This window comes from Staurois parvus, unplaced genomic scaffold, assembly GCF_062004578.1.
Source record: "Staurois parvus isolate SC_StPar_1 unplaced genomic scaffold, SC_StPar_1.0 ptg000209l, whole genome shotgun sequence".
Lineage (NCBI taxonomy): Eukaryota > Metazoa > Chordata > Amphibia > Anura > Ranidae > Staurois > Staurois parvus.
In genome coordinates, this window is record NW_028318005.1 from 6,804,033 (window position 1) to 6,820,688 (window position 16,656).

The 16,656-nt window shown below is 41.6% G+C and overlaps 1 protein-coding gene across 1 annotated transcript in view; it reads left to right on the forward strand.

Moving 5' to 3' along the window:
* The window catches only part of ISY1 (ISY1 spliceosome associated protein), a 36,535-nt gene extending 23,077 nt beyond the window's left edge, over window positions 1-13,458 (forward strand). Inside the window, exons 10-11 of the mRNA XM_089678723.1 lie at window positions 2,668-2,754; window positions 13,247-13,458. Of these exons, the coding sequence (XP_089534849.1) occupies window positions 2,668-2,754; window positions 13,247-13,354 (195 nt within the window). The 3' untranslated portion in view covers window positions 13,355-13,458. The remainder of the gene's footprint in view (window positions 1-2,667; window positions 2,755-13,246) is intronic.
* Window positions 13,459-16,656: the final 3,198 nt, after the last annotated feature.

The window sequence follows — 16,656 nt, forward strand, 5'->3', positions numbered from 1 at the left end:
ATAAGACCGACATATTGATCATGAAAATGCTGCATGCTTTTGTTGCTCAATATTTGTTGATATCTGTTAGTAGTTAAGCAATGTTTGTGTCTTTTATGTCTAGTTGTGTGTTTCTCTGTCCAGAAACACATATTTTTATTTGAGATATGTACTAATGTCTCTGTGATTATTAAAATGTGTGTATATGTAATGTGTCCTTTAAAGTGTAAGTTCCCCTTCAGCAAGATTTTCCAAAAATCCTTGTATGTAATTCCATAGCCTCAGAATTATACCAGTGCTCTTCCTGTTTTAAATGGTGCACGTCCTTCCATTACAGATGCAGCTTTTGGGGGGCTTTTTCAAAGAAACGCTGGCCTCTCATCCCCCCCTCCACCCTGCCATTTGCAGGACCCGATTAACATAATATTTTACCCTCTAGTCGCTGAGCCATACAGACTGTGATTCTGCACAGTGCACTGTCCATGTTCCAGCTGAGCTCAATAGCAGCCGTTCCAGAATGTTCAGATTGCGCATTGTGTGCGCTCTCCTTCTCTAGCTGAGCTCAGAGAGCACACTGTGCATGAGTGCAGTTTGAATGGCTCAGCTAAGCTCAGCTGGAGCGAGGAGAGCTTACTTTGCAGGTGTGCAGTTTGGACAGCTAGGAACATCTTCTAGGGGGCGCATTATTGTAATGTTAAAGAATCTGTAAACCCAACATTTCATCATCATTATTATTAATATTATTATTATTATACAACATTTATATAGCGCCAACAGTTTGCGCAGCGCTTTACAAAATGAAGGTAGACAGTTACAATACAATTTGGTACAAGAGGAAACAGAGGGCCCTCCTTCTTAGAAAACCAATAAAGTGCTAATAGTGCTTGTGAGCTACCATGGTGAAATTCAATTGTGCTAAATTAAATCAACTAAAGCAAATGAATACACATCCGGTTCGCTGACACTCAGCACCAACTCATGAAATAGTGCTTGTAACTCAGTATAAAATATTAAAAAATAGTGTCGCGCTCCCGTGAAAAATAATTTAAATATTGAAATATTACCCCTATATAGCTATATCTTTAAATGTGATATAAAAATATACTGGTGTACATGATGAATCAAAAATATCAGATGCTGATCAAATAATATATCAACAAAGTGAACTAGCAAATGAAAATTAACATAACAGTGTGTGTGTATATGTATGTGTGTGTGTATGTATGTATGTATGTATGTATGTATATATATATATGTGTATATATATATATATATATATATATATATGACACTATTGACACTTCTTATGTGGAGCACTGTAGGGGATTTTAAGGAGAAATTAGACCCCTGGAGGTGAGAAGGAGGAATCCATCCATCCATAACCCACACAGGGATCGGTGCAGCGAAGAGACACCAGGTGGAAATATAAGAACATTACACTACATCATCCGTAAAGAATTTTGGCACACAAGCATTTCATCTGTCCATATAGGACAAAAAGCTACTTTAGCCTAAAATATCTATTAGGCTAAAAAGGTGAGCGCATAGGAAAATTATTACGGATCCATTTATTGGAGCAACCCCCTTTTTTGAACATATATGTAAAGAGGACTTTATATATATATATATATATATATATATATATATATATATATATGATCTCTAGATATATTTTTGGACACTGTTATGTTAATTTTCATTTGCTAGTTCACTTTGTTTATGACATATTATTTGATCAGCATCTGATATTTTTGATTCATCACGTACACCAGGATATTTTTATATCCTCCTCATTGGAGCTTACAATCTAGGAGATTTCATATTCCTCATTTTGATTTGAAACTGAATGGGTTGTTTTACAAGATGAGGGTTTACAACCCTTTTTAGCTCGTCCTGTTAACAGCAGAGGGGATAAGGGGCCAGCGTTTTTTTGGAGAGGCCTTCATATTAACTGCAACTGCAATGGGAGGACATGCACCATTTAAAACAGGTGGAGCACTTGTTGAAGGTATTCGGTCATTTGAATAATGACCTATCTATTGGTAGCAAATCAAAATCACCTGAACATGCAGAATATGAATGTGGTCAGCTTCATGTAAGTAATGATTAACTTTTCTATGTGTATATTACCTTGGGGCAGCTGCAATATTTACTGAAAAGATCATGCTCTAAATGTGCATTGGGATCCCTATTTATCCTTGTTTTTACTTTTTTGTGTAAAAATAAGGAAGAGGAGACAGGTCCTAATCTTGTGGAAAACAATTGGGTGGACATTTTTGGCTGAACGCTAAAAATCGCTAGTTCCATTGGGAACAGCTGACTTGTATGTTGGCATCCACAGATTTGAGGATTGTTGGACAAGTTCTAGTCTTGCATTTATAGTACCTCTTGCTGTATCCATTCTAAAAAATAATCCACCATATATCTCATCCATTCAGAATAATAGTACAGAGATGTTTGGACTTATTTAGCGTGGTAGTTAAAATTTGACTAACCCAGACAAATGTATTACAAATTACTGTATGGTGTACTGATCTTACTTGGTTAGCAGGACAATTCCTCTTTATGTAATGTAGAATTAAAATATGTAATTTTGTAGAGACAAGATGGCATGGTGCCTATGGATCACATGTTTGAAATGCTTATGTACTGTTCACCAAGTTGATCATTGTATTATGTTTTCCTAAGCCTGGAGACGACAGTGACTCTGACAAAGAAATGGATGAAGGACAGCAGAAGTTTATTGCTCATGTACCAGTACCATCTCAGAAAGAGGTAAGCTGTTTTGAAACAATACCTGTTTCCATTTTGCAGGTACTGAGTATATCACACCCAAATCATTAGATATGTTATGGATGAGCATAATAATGCATTGATTGCTAATGCATCTTAAAAGTCTCCAGTAATGAGATTCCTAGTTATAGATCCTGTTCTATACACACAAGCATACAGTATAACGGCTGTAGGAGGAGTGTCAGTGCCCTATATTGTAACATGAAGTATCAAACCAAGATAGCTCTCTAGCCATTGACCGCACTGACAGTGAGAACACCTTGCCCGCCGTTGTGGCCATTGTCATTTTTCTATGCTTTTTAGATACATGCTTCGTCTGTGAGTATGTTTTTATGATTTAATTCCTACAGTAAACCTTGGATAATGCACTAGGTGTGTGCGCCACCTGTTTTCTCTCTACCAAGATAGCTCTCTACCTGCCTTTGCTGACCATCATCTGAAACCGCTAGTTGCCAGGGTATTATGGTGATCCTTTATCGTCAATGTTTTTTGAGTAATTGACCCAAAGGAAACATGAAAAGTCTTCTCGCTGCATACATGTTCTAGCTTTTGACATGGAAATTTACTGAAGCAAGAACAGCCAGACCGCTATAATTTTGAGAGAACAATAAGGGCCCTAATTTTTTGGTTCCAAAGGGTATATGCTGGTGGGCTTATTCACCCCACAAGTACTTAGTGATTCTAAAGGCTGAAGGTTTTTTTACCTTGATGCATTCTATGCATCAAGGTAAAAAAACCATCAGTGTGCAGCTCTGCAGCCCCCTTTTAATACTTACCTGAACACGAGAGCAGCAGCTCTCCCGGGACTTTTTCTCTTCATTGGCTGAGACACAGCAGTGGGGGCCATTGGTTCCCACTGCTGTCAGTCACAATCAGTGAAGAGGGAGTGGAGGGTGGGACTGAGCAATGCTTTGTGTGTCCTATAGATGCACAGAGGAAGCTCCGGAGCAAGCACGCATGAGTGCCCTCAGAACAATTAACTTGTTCTGGGAGCACTTGGAAAGGGGGAGGAGCCAGAACAACCGACAGGGAACCTGAGAAGAGGAGGATCGGAGCTGCTCTGTGCAAAATTATTGCATAGAGCAGGTAAGTATGATGTATTATTTAAAAAAAAAACAATCCTTCAGAACCACTTCAACAGAAGGCTAATATTAAATTAAAAGGAGAACTTATTATTTTAAGATATCAAAAAATTATAAAAACATGCTCCACCTTCTAATGGAAATTACCATAGATGTAAGGTGTTGGGTCATGTTCTGCCCATCAGATATTATGTTCTCCTCTTGCAGCTCTTATACATATACTTGCTTATATGTTCACCTGAGTTGGGCAAAAGTAGGATATCTTCTAAAAGTTCCCACATAACCAATAACCTTTACCCTTTTAGCGGTGGGGCTTCCCAAGAATCCTATACAATCTCTCTGGTCTGCAGTTGTGCTGCAATCACATATACAGTGTTAGGCTATGGACTAGTACCTTTAAACATTTTAACAGAATGTCTGAAATCTCTGGTCATTTTTCATATTGCATCTGTATCCCCCTCATCTAAATGTGGCTTCAGAGATGTTCTTATTCTGTCCAAACTAAGGATTAAGTTCTCTAACCTTTGCTTCCTTTTTACAGAGCTTTGGCTCTGTAGGAAACCTACCAGTGATGTTTCACAATGTCTATAGAGCGTTTCAGTAATTTGGTAAATTTGATTTAATTATTTATTTTTACCAATGATGACCAGACACTGAAGGTGAAGTCTGCATGCCCCACTGTCCTTTATTGGCAGCAACACAGTGAAAGCTGCAGTAACACTTGTGCTTTTTTAACCAGTTTCCGCCCAGCCTATGGCCAGATGATGGCCGGGTGAACACTTCGTCCCTCTGAGAAGACGCCATATGCCCGCAGGGCCGCGCTGTGGTGAGATCTGTCACAGGCCGTGTACATCAGACACAACCGATGACAGATCTGTATATGATGATTACACTGTACTGCACTGGTGACAGTATGTAAAAAAAAAAATGAGAAAACATTTTTTTTCATTTCTTAATTTTCCGACAAAAAATTACAACTTAAAAAAAACTCGTCACTCTTATGAAATACTTCGGACTGTCTACTTTGCAAAAAGGGGGTCATTTGGGGGAATATCTGTATTGTTCTGACATTTTTGGGCCTCAAGAAATTAGATTGGCCGTCAGTACTTCAGGATTGATCAATTTTCAGATATATATCATAGTTTGTGAACTCTCCTACAGACTAAATAAATACTGATTTGGGTTATTTTCACCAAAGAAATGTAGCAGAATACATCTTGGCCTAAATTTATGAATTACAATTATTTATTTGCAAACTTTTATAACAGAAGCAAAGAAAAATTAGTTTTTTTTTTCTTCAAAATTTCCGGTCTTTTTTTGTTAATTTAGCAAAAAATAAAAACCCCAGCGGTGATTAAATACCACCAAAAGAAAGCTCTACTTGTGTGAACAAAGTGATAAAAATTTAGTTTGGGTACAGTGTTGCATGACTGCGCAATTGTCATTCAAAGTGTGAGAGCGCTGAAACCTGAAACTTCCTGGGCAGGAAGAGGGTAAAAGTGTCTGGCATTGAAGTGGTTAAACATATACCGAATAATTGCATCTGTTTGAATGCCTACAATTCCTAAGAAAAACAGTGCTGTGGGTTCCCTGTTGCTGCTGGTCATGTGACTAGTGCCAGGTCAGTGATTGTTTAGCCTTTGCTTAAGTGGTTTGAGGTATTGGCCATTCAACAGCTCTACCCAAATACTGATCTTGAACTTTGGGTGAGACTGTAACAAATGCTGAGGCTGCCACGGTTGGAGGGAACCCAGAACATCATTGTCAGCTGGAACATGTGCTGCATGTGCTCTGTGAGCATACTTGTCATACTTACAATTTCATCTGTAAAACATGGTGGAGGCAGTGTGATGGCATGGGCATGTATGACTTCCATTGGCACTGGGTCATTGGTGTTTTATTGATGATGTGACAGAAGCAGCTGGAATAATTCTATAATGTTTAGAGATACTGTCAGCCCAGATTCAGCCAAATGCAGCAAAGTTGATTGGACGGTTCTTCACAGTACAGATGGACAATGATCCAAAACACACTGCGAAAGCAACCCAGGAGCTTTTGAAGGAAAAAAAGTGGAATATTCTGCAATGGCCGAGTCAATCACCTGATCTCAGAAATTTTTAGGGCCAGAAGAAGCCCTGGGTGCAGAAATCTACCAAGTCAGATTCAAAGATTCCTTCTGAGGGGCGCCCCCACTTGTGTGGGTGGGGGGAAGACTTTTAGATTTTTTGGAGGTCTGGAAGGAGCTGATCCTGGACAAGTGGGTCACTTCTACAGTTGCTCAAGGGTATAGACTGGAGTTCAGGGGAATTCCTCCTCCCTGTTTCCTAAAGTCCAATATATCCACGAATCCATCGAAAAGGAAATCTTTATTTCAGGCATTCAACCGACTTATGTCCCAAGGCATGATTGAGGAGGTTCCAGCGGACTAAATATTTCAGGGATTTTATTCAAACCTGTTCATGGTTCCAAAACCATGGGGGCCTTTTCTAGACCTAAAGGGGCTGAACCGGTTTCTAAAGGTTCGTTCATTTCAGATGGAGTCATTCTGGTCAGTAGTTGCAGCGTTACAAGAAGGAGACTTTCTAGCATCCATAGACATCAAGGACTCATACCTGCATGTGCTGATATTTCTCGCTCATCAAACGTTTCTGCGGTTTGCGAAAGAAACTCGACATTTTCAGTTTGTGGCACTACCTTTTGGGCTAGCCATGGCCCCTCGAGTGTTTACAAAGATTTTGACTCTAGTTCTGGGGCTGCTCAGAACTCTGGGAGTATCGGCTTTGGGCTATCTGGACAATCTACTGATCAGTTGTTAGTCTGGTCCAAGCATGAGAAAAAATGTGGCCTTTGTTCATATTCTGGAACGCCTGAGCAGGGGGCTTAACTTCCAGACGTCTGCAGCGGTGCCAGTACAAAGTCAGGAGTATTTGGGATTGGTCCTAGACACAATTGAGGCAAAGGTGTTTCTGCCTCTAGGAAAGGGCCACGTCCTGAGAGATCAGGTTCGGAGTTTGAGGAACAGGAAGTATCCTTCCATACGTCTCTGTATGAGGTTAATGGGGAAGACCATATTCGAGGCAGTGCCCTATGCACAGTTCCACTCAAGACCTTTACAGAGGAATATTCTGTCAGTGTGGAGCAAAAAGATTCCAGCACTGGATTGCTGCATGTCTCTGTCCCCATGGGTGCAGCAAAGCTTGAATTGGTGGTTGAAATCTCAGAATTTGGAAAGGGGAAGATCTTTCCCACCAGTGCTTTTGGAAGCTGATAACCACCGATGCCAGCCTCTTAGTTTGGAGGGCTGTTCTAGAGGGGACCACAGTCCAAGGGACTTGGTCGCTGCAGAAAAAGATCCTTCCCATCAATATCCATAAGAAAATGATTCAGTGTATCTCATCAATATTCTGGAGCTTTGGGCGGTGCGGCTTGCCGTGAGACATTGGACGACCAGACTTCATGGTTGGTCAGTCAGGGTTCAGTCCGACAATGCCACTGAAGTGGCATACATCAACCACCAAGGTGGTACCAAGAGCCGGAGGGCTCAGGAGGTAAATCACATTCTGGCTTGGGCTGAAGGGCATGTTCCAGTTCTGTCAGCAGTATTCATTCCAGGGATAGAGAATTGGCAGGCGGACTACTTCAGTCGTCAGCAGTTGTTTCCGGGAAAATGGGCCCTGCTTCCCGAGGTGTTCTCGGCAATCTGCCAGCATTGGGAGTGCCTAAACATGGATCTATTGGTGTCAAGGTTCAACGACAAGTTAGACAAGTTCGTGTCCAGGATGCGGGACCCTCTCACAATAGGGGTGGATGCCTTGGTAATACCGTGGGACCAGTTTTCCCTAATCTATGTCTTTCCCCCGATTCAGCTACTGTTGCGTCTCATACGCAGGATTCGAGACAAGGTGATTCTGATGATACTAGTGGCACCAGCCTGGTCCAGGAGGTCTTGGTACGTGGACATTGTGAGGCTAGCAGTGTGTCAGGATACGGGTGTTCTGCGGCATCGCGTCGGGTGGCGCATGCGCAGAACACCAACACTTACTACCAGGCGGGCGGTAGGACCTGGGCGCGCATGGCGGCGGCGGGGTTCGCGCATGCGCACTCGGGATCGCGGACGTGCGCCTGGCACCAATGACAGCGTGAGGCGGGCTATTTAAACGGAGGAACAGGTATGTCAAGTTGCCGTTTGGTCTATGTATCCTGTTCCTGATCCTGTGTTGCTGTATACTCCGTTGCCGACCTCTGCCTGTTCCTGATCTTCTCCTGCTTAACCCCTGGCTTGCCTGACTATTCTCTCGTCTGACCCCTGGTACTGTATTTGCTCGCACCCTGCTGAACCTGGCTTGTGACCTGACTATTCTTAGCTCGCTCCTATTGTACCTCGCTGCCCGCATAATACCGACCCGGCCTGTCGGACCACGCATACCGTACCCGAGCATCCATCCATCCGGCTCGGATCAGACCTGTGTACCAGTCTGCCTCTTCCAATTAGATTCCGTCCCTGATCTCCCCTGTCAGTACTCTCTACCACCGCAGGACGCACTCGGGGGTCGTGACCTGGTTCCAGTCTGCATCAAGTCCATCCCCACCATCAGGGGCTCGGTGAACCGCAGACTCCGCGCCCTGAGGACGTCCGTGCGGTGGGCTGCTAGAGACTCTGCCAGGCGGATTATAACACAGTGGACGATTCAGACCTGCTGTCTCAGGGTCCTATATTGCACCCAGCTCTGTCTCTAAATTTGACGGCATGGCTATTGAGACCCAAATCTTAAAAGATAGGGGAGTGTCAGGCTTGGTTATCCACACAGTGTTGAACTGTAGGAAGCTGGTTTCTAGGAACATTTATTATAGAACTTGGAAGGCATACATTTCCTGGTGTGAAGTCTAAAAATGGCATCCACGGAAATATTTGACTGGGAGACTTTACTTTTATCCAATTAGGAGTAGAGAAGAGGTTGGCTGTTGGTACTATTAAAGTCAGGTTTCAGCTTTGGCCGTTTTTTTTCCCCAAAGACCCATTGCTTCTCACTCTTTGGTTTGTCTTTTTTTACGGGGAGTGATGCATACTGTTCCTCCTGTCAGACAGCCCCTATGTCCTTGGGACTTGAACTTCGTCTTGACAGAAAACCACCATTTGAGCCTTTCATGGAAATTCCATTAGTTCTGCTAACTCGGAAAATTCTGTTTTTGGTGGCAATCACCTCTGCAAGAAGGGTGTCAGTGTTGGCAGCTCGGTCTTGTAGAGAAAAATTTTTGGTTTTGCATCAGGATAAGGTGGTGTGGCTCCCTCATCCATCCTTTTTTGCCAAAGGTGGTTTCTAGTTTCCATTAAATCAAGACATTGTACTTCCCTCCTTCCCTCCTTATTCCTAGGCCTCAGTCAGCAAGAGAAAGATCTTTACATGCTCTGGATGTGGTTCAGGCAATAATGGTCCTTTTGAGAATGACGGCGCAGATTAGGCTGATTCCTTGTTTATTTTGCCAGAAGGATCCAGGTGGCATCCAAATAAATTATTTCTAAGTGAATTCACCAGTTAATCATTTAAACCTATCGTTTGAAGAGCAAGGTCCCACCCTTTCTGGTGAGAGCACACTCTACCAGGAGTGCGGGGGCAACTTGGGCTACCCGCCACCAAGCGTCAGTTGCTCAGGTTTGCAAGGCTGCTACATGGTCTTCAGTTTATACATTCACAAGGTATTGCAAACAGCTGAGTAGCTCCTTTTGGGATTGATGGCGGTGGCTATTGTGATGTCACCCACCCCTCAAGGTTTTATTGCTTTGGGACGTCCCACATTCTTATAGCCTGCTCTGTGTCCCGTGATGTACTATAAAGGAAATTGGATTTTGTCTGCATACTTACCTTTTAAAATCCATTTCTTGGAGTACATCACGGGACACAGAGGTCCCTCCCCTCTTTTCTATATTTTCATTGCTTGCTACAAAAAAAAAAGTACTTCTTGTGTGTGTAGGAGGGGTTATATGGGGGAGGAGTTCCTGTTTGATTGTTTGGCCAGTGTCCATTCACTTATAGGTGGCATATAACCCACAGTCAGTCATTATAGCCTGTACTCCAAAAAATTATATTTTACAGGTAAGTGTGTAGAAAAAAATCCAATTTTTACTGCAAGTCTGCCTGACAGGGTTACGTTATTAAATGCAAATCACAACCATCTTTTGACTTAATTTGCTGCTTTCAAATGCCCTCATATGACCTTTTTTAGAGAGCGTCTATCATTGAACTTGGAGGACGGAGAGACTAATGCTGACATGCCCTATAGAGTCAAGTGAAATGTGAATTAATGATAGGTTCTCTTTAAATAACTACATTTTTAGGAGTAGAATCATTCCTCAAGTTTCACAAAGAGAAAGCTCTACTACCATAGATCATAAATACTCAAGTTTAAGTTTACTTTAACTAGCTTTATTACAAAAGACAATACATAGATAAATATTGGTTGTGATTGAACTTGGTATATTGGCCAATGTCAACACAGCTTATCTAATTTTAAAATTAACTAGACTTGGCTGACCTCTAATAATTCCCTGTTGGGATTTAACCACGATTTTAACCTTTGTAGAAAATGGGCAGAGATAGCCGGGACAAGGTACAGATTTATGCCGGCCTATTTAGAAAAGCTTTTTATTCACAAAAGCACCATTTTTTATAATTACATTTAAAGCAGAAACATTTTTATTTTTGACGCAGTGACATAAAGTACATTTCAGTATAATCCTTTATTTGGGGAAACCAAGGTCTGAGCAATTCTTATACAACTTTGAACAGAGTTGTCCATAGTACTAATAGAAGTGTGTAGCAGTGAGGCCAGTTGTCACATCTGTCTTCCTACAATAACACTATTAATTTTAAAGAGATGTAATAAGGCCGTAGTTGATTTAATCCACTCACTTTTACCCAGATAACTGGTTCATTTAATAAACTACCCTGTGCTGCCTATACCTACACTCTTTTTACTCAGTTGCCACCTATTTGCCTACTGGAGCAAAAACAAAAGTGTAAGCTCAAAGTCTTTTGGATTGGAACTTGTCCCTTGCACCCCCACATGACATCTCTTGACCCTCTCTTGGCTGCTAAGGAGTCCAGCGATGCACCGTGGGAGAAAAGGGAGTGGGTCACTTGCTTCCCAATACTTGGAAGTACCACTTATTTCAGTCTCTGCATTGGCAAAGTACACGTTTTTATGTGGCCATATATCATGATAAAATCAAGTGAAGTCATTGATTGAAGAATAATTTGTAATGATTTAGTCATATAGGGATTAACAGTTGAGCAATGAGCACTTGTGAATGTTGCAAGTGATCGTTATTGCATGCAGCAAGCTTCCAACATGTTGGAAAACCTGTGCACAAAGGATTGCTGATCAGTCTCTTTTTTTATGGAGAAAGGGGTTAAAAACGGTTTTCTACATGTACAGATGACTGCATCCCTGACTACAGGTAGCTGCTGGATGTGCATGGATACGTGTGACAGCTTTTCACAACCACCTGCGATTCCTACCACAAGAATTCTTTGTTCAGACCTTATAGGACGTGTGAATGAGGCCTAAGTCTTAAAATGAATCTATGATCAAAATGTAAAATCATCTATTAATTCTCCACATTGTAGTTCATCTATTTCTATCCTACTCCTATTAGTCTGAAGGAACACAATGGAAATGTATTATGTGAAATGTGAAGATCCCCAAACATATTTCCTTATATTCTGCGACACGTATTCACTATGCCCTGTGAATATTCATGGCCTGTGACAAACACACACATCATAGAAATATATACATCAAAGGAATGAGCAGAAGAGAAGCTACAAGGCATGCAGGGAATACAGGAAGTTGTGGAAAGAGATGGCCAGCAGACAACCATAATAAAGTAGATTCTTTAACCACCTCCCGCCTGCCATATAGTAATATGACGGACGCAAGGTGGCTTTCTTGTTCTGGGAGGACATCATATGACGTCCTCCCATTCTAACCGCACATGAGTGGCTCCCGCAGCGAGGCGATCGGCTCTGCGCTGTGTCCCTCGGACACAGCGGATCACCGATCCACGGAAAGAGCCGAAGATGTTGGCTCGGTCATGTGACCAGCTGTGTCCAATCACAGCTGATCACATGTAAACAGGGAAATGCCGGTTATCGGCATTTCTCTCCCCGCGAGCTGTCATGCTGACAGCTCGTGAGGAGAGACGGTAATTGGCATTCCTCGGAGGGGACATGTACACAGATCATCAGGGCACTGATGATCAGTGTGCCCTGATGATCTGTGTAGCCCCAGCAGCGCCACCTGTCAGTGTCCATCAGTGCCAGCTCTCAGTGCTCATCCACGCCACCTGCCAGTGCCCATCAGTGCCACATTTCAGTGCCACATCAATGCCACATAGTGCCCATCTGAGCTGCCTTTCAGTGTCACCTATCAGTGCCACCTATCAGTGCCAGTCAGTGCCGCCTATCAGTGTGCATCAGTGCCGCCTATCGGTGGCCATATATGAGTGCTGCCTTTCAGTGCCCATCAGTGATGCCTGTCAATGCCCATCAGTGCCACCTATCAGTGTCCATCAGTGCAGCCTATCAGTGCCCATCACTGCAGCCTCATTAGCGCACATCAGTGAAGGAGAAAAATCACTTATTTACAAAATTTTATAACACAAACTAAGAAAAAAATCTCTATCTGTCACAAAAAAATGATAAAAATTTCATATGGGTACAGTGTTGCATGACCGCGCAATTGTCATTCAAAGTGCAACAGCGCTGAAAGCTGGAAATTGGCCTGGGCAGGAAGGGGGTATAAGTGCCCTGTAGGCTAGTGGTTAAGTAAGATTATATTGGATTATCAAAAATAACTATTGTTTGTATTGCTATTACAATGCTGATGTTCTAAAATTAAAGTGTGTGCAGTAACTATAAATCTTGTTTAAGGCCCCTTTCACACTAGTGGTCCAATCACGTCCACCTGTCCATTTTTTTGGCAGACCTGATCGGACCTTTTATTCTCCTCTATGGAGCTGCGGATGTAAATGGATTTGGGTGTGTTTACACCTGCCTACATCTAATCCAACATAAACAAACTGAAGGGGATCCGTTCCCCTCCGTCTGGGCAGATTGGATCAGAGGGCATTTGGGTGTAAACGAACAGCTAGTTCATTTACATCTGACCGCCCATAGAGCAGAGTTGGCTTTGTCCATGCTCAGCGGGTGATCAGCGAACAGATTCCACACCAATCAAAACTGATGCACCCCATATGAAAGTGGCTTAAATTGTATTTTTAAATGTTATTAACAGTTGTGGTTTGTGAGTGTAAATTATTGTAACAATCCGTACTTGGTCCTTTAAATTTATATTAAGTCTTTCACATTGATCCCCCTTTTGGTTCTTTACAGATTGAGGAAGCTCTGATCCGACGAAAGAAAATGGAACTCCTGCAAAAGTATGCCAGCGAAGCCCTAATGGCACAGAGTGAAGATGCCAAGCGACTTTTAGGCATATAATATTGTAAATACTAAAAGCAACTCTTCAGATCCTTGTATATTTCCCATGTTTTGTTACTTTTTGTACAGATGCTCGAGAGAAAAAATATAGACTGATTTTTGTACGATCTGGTATGGTGGTCTGGTTTTTAGACCTTGAGTTGGACGTGGGTATTACAATCAGGTTCTTTTTGGCTCACATTTTACACTTTATTGGGCAGATCATAGTAACAGACAGTACATACCGTGCCTTGAAAAAGTATTCATACCCCTTGAAATGTTCCACATTTTGTCATGTTACAACCAAAAACGTAAATATATTTTATTGAGATTTTATGTGATAGGCCAACACAAAGTGGCACATAATTGTCAAGTGGAAGGAAAATTATAAATGGTTTTCAAAATTTTTTACAAATATCTGAAAAGTGTGGCATGCATTTGTATTCAGCCCCCTTTAATATGATACCCCTAACTAAAATCTAGTGAAACCAATTCACTTCAGAAGTCACCTAATTAGTAAATAGAGCCCATCTGTATGTAATTTAATCTCAGTATAAATACAGCTGTTCTGTGAAGCCCTCAGAGTTTTGTTAGACAACATTAGTGAACAAACAGCATCATGAAGGCCAAGGAACACACCAGACAGGTCAGGGATAAAGTTGTGGAGAAGTTTAAAGCAGGATTAGGTTATAAAAAAATTTCTCAAGTGTTGAACATCTCACGGAGCACTGTTCAAGCCATCATCTGAAAATGGAAAGAGTATGGCACAACTGCAAACCTACCAAGACATGGCTGCCCACCTAAACTGTCAAGCTGGGGAAGGAGAGCATTAATCAGAGAAGCAGCCAAGAGGCCCATGGTAACTCTGGAGGAGCTGCAGAGATCCACAGCTCAGGTGGGAGAATCTGTCCACAGGACAACTATTAGTCAGGCTTTCCACAAATCTGGCTTTTATGGAAGAGTGGCAAGAAGAAAGCCATTGTTGAAAGCCATAAGAAGTTCCTTTAGCAGTTTGCGAGAAGCCATGTGGGGGACACAGCAAACATATGGAAGTAGGTGCTCTGGTCAGATGATACCAAAATTGAACTTTTTAGCCTAAAAGTAAAACACTATGTGTGGCAGAAAACTAACACTGCATATCACCCTGAACACACCATCCCCACTGTGAAACATAGTGGTGGTAGCATCATGTTGTGGGGATGCTTTTCTTCAGCAGGGACAGGGAAGCTGGTCAGAGTTGATGGGAAGATGGATGGAGCCAAATACAGGGCAATCTTAGAAGAAAATCTGTTAGAGTCTGCAAAAGACTTGAGACTGGGGCTGAGGTTCACCTTCCAGCAGGACAACGACCCTAAACATACAGCCAGAGCTACAAAGGAATGGTTTAGATCAAAGCATATTTATATGTTAGAATGGCCCAGTCAAAGTCCAGACCTAAATCCAATCGAGAATCTGTGGCAAGACTTGAAAATTGCTGTTCACAGACGCTCTCCATCTAATCTGACAGAGCTTGAGCTATTTTGCATAGAAGAATGAGCAAAAATGTCACTCTGTAGAAGCTGGAAGAGACATATCCAAAAAGACTTGCAGCTGTAATTGCGGTGAATGTTGGTTCTACGAAGTATTGACTCGGGGGCTGAATACACATGCACGCCACACTTTTTAGATTTTTGTTTGTAAACCATTTTGAAAACTATAATTTTTCCTTCCACTCATGTGCCACTTTGTGTTGGTCTATCACATAAAATGCCAATATAATACATTTACTTTTTTGGTTGTAACCTGACAAAATGTGGAAAATTTCAAGGGATATGAGTACTTTTTCAAGGCACTGTAAGGGATTTAAAATATTTTATTGAGAACAATCTCCGGCTTATCTACACAGTTCATGTCATTCATTTGTCCATCTCTGTGTTACAGTATGTTGTTTACTCTTTGGTCTAAATGCCAAGAGTTGTTTAAATTTCTGCTTTGGTTGTTTGAACAGCAAACTCCATTTTGTTCTTCTAATGAAGAGTATTAGATGAGCGTTGTTTTTCTTCTCAAAATGGATATCGGAATACAGGCCTATGAAAATATTATTTAGGCCCTGACTGGCAATTGCCTAGTACCAGCATGGCTGGTATATGTGAAAGGATCCACAGCTCCGTGTCACCCCAATGGTGGTTTGGTATCTGCTTCTCTTTTCTCTTCTCCTCTCCGAAAGCAGCAGTTGGAGAAGCTCTACCTTGAGGTGATTGTAACCACTTGCAAAAAGAACAATTGAGTAATGTTCTTGATACTTTTTTAATTTGCAATAACATACAAATTTTCAGGTTGTGCCCTCTACTTCAAGGTTCAAGCAGTAGTGTATTAGTACTGCTTGGACCTTGAAGAAGAGGGCACACCCTGAAAGTTTGCCATGAAAATTAGAATCTCCACCAAAACTTTTATTAGCTGAGGAAGGGTCTGAACCTCTGTCAGATTTTTGTTGATTTCACTGCTGAGGAAGGATCCCTAGTGCCTAAAATGTTACTGGGACTGGAAAAACTCACCAAGTGTGATACGACTACAAAATCATTACACAGGATTTTCCCTTCAGCAGTCCAAAACAAAAAAAAAAACAATTACTGGAGTTTAGGCATCTGTCTTACCTACCTGCTGTAGTGGTTCACATATTGAGACGCCACCGCCCCTCCTTCCCACCTCAGGCAACCAGAGAAAGACTTATATTCCTTGGAAAAAAATACCAAAAGGCATTATGTGAATGGTGCAGTGTGAAGTGTGTGACCCCTGTGGTCAGTGTGCAATGGGGCAGTCGCTTGTAAACAACCTGAGCAGGACCCAGAACATTGTGTATATTGCTGTAGTAGCACCAACTACTACAGTGATTTCTGGCTTCCCCAGTGGCTCATTGGGTATAAAATATGCACATTTATATTTAATGGTGCACCAAAATGAAAATTGTGGACTGAAACTGAAAGTTCAGGATTCACTTAAAAAAATAAACTGAAATGGACAGTTTTTACAAAAAAATTTTTTTTAATATATAATTGTATTATATTGGACTTTTTAATTATTATCATGAATTTAAATTACTTTGGATTTTAAAAATACAATCCAGTAACGTAAAATAACTTTCATTGAAAGTAACACACAAAAATTGGACAGAAAATAAATTGAAAAAGCGCCCCCTATTGACTTCAATGCAAAAAAAAATTTCTATTCAAGTGTGTGTGTGTGCGTGCGTGCGTGCGTGCGTGCGCGTACACATATAATTAATTAAAAAAACTTGAATAGAGATGTTTTTGCATAGAAGTCAATAGGGGGCGCTTTTGCATTAA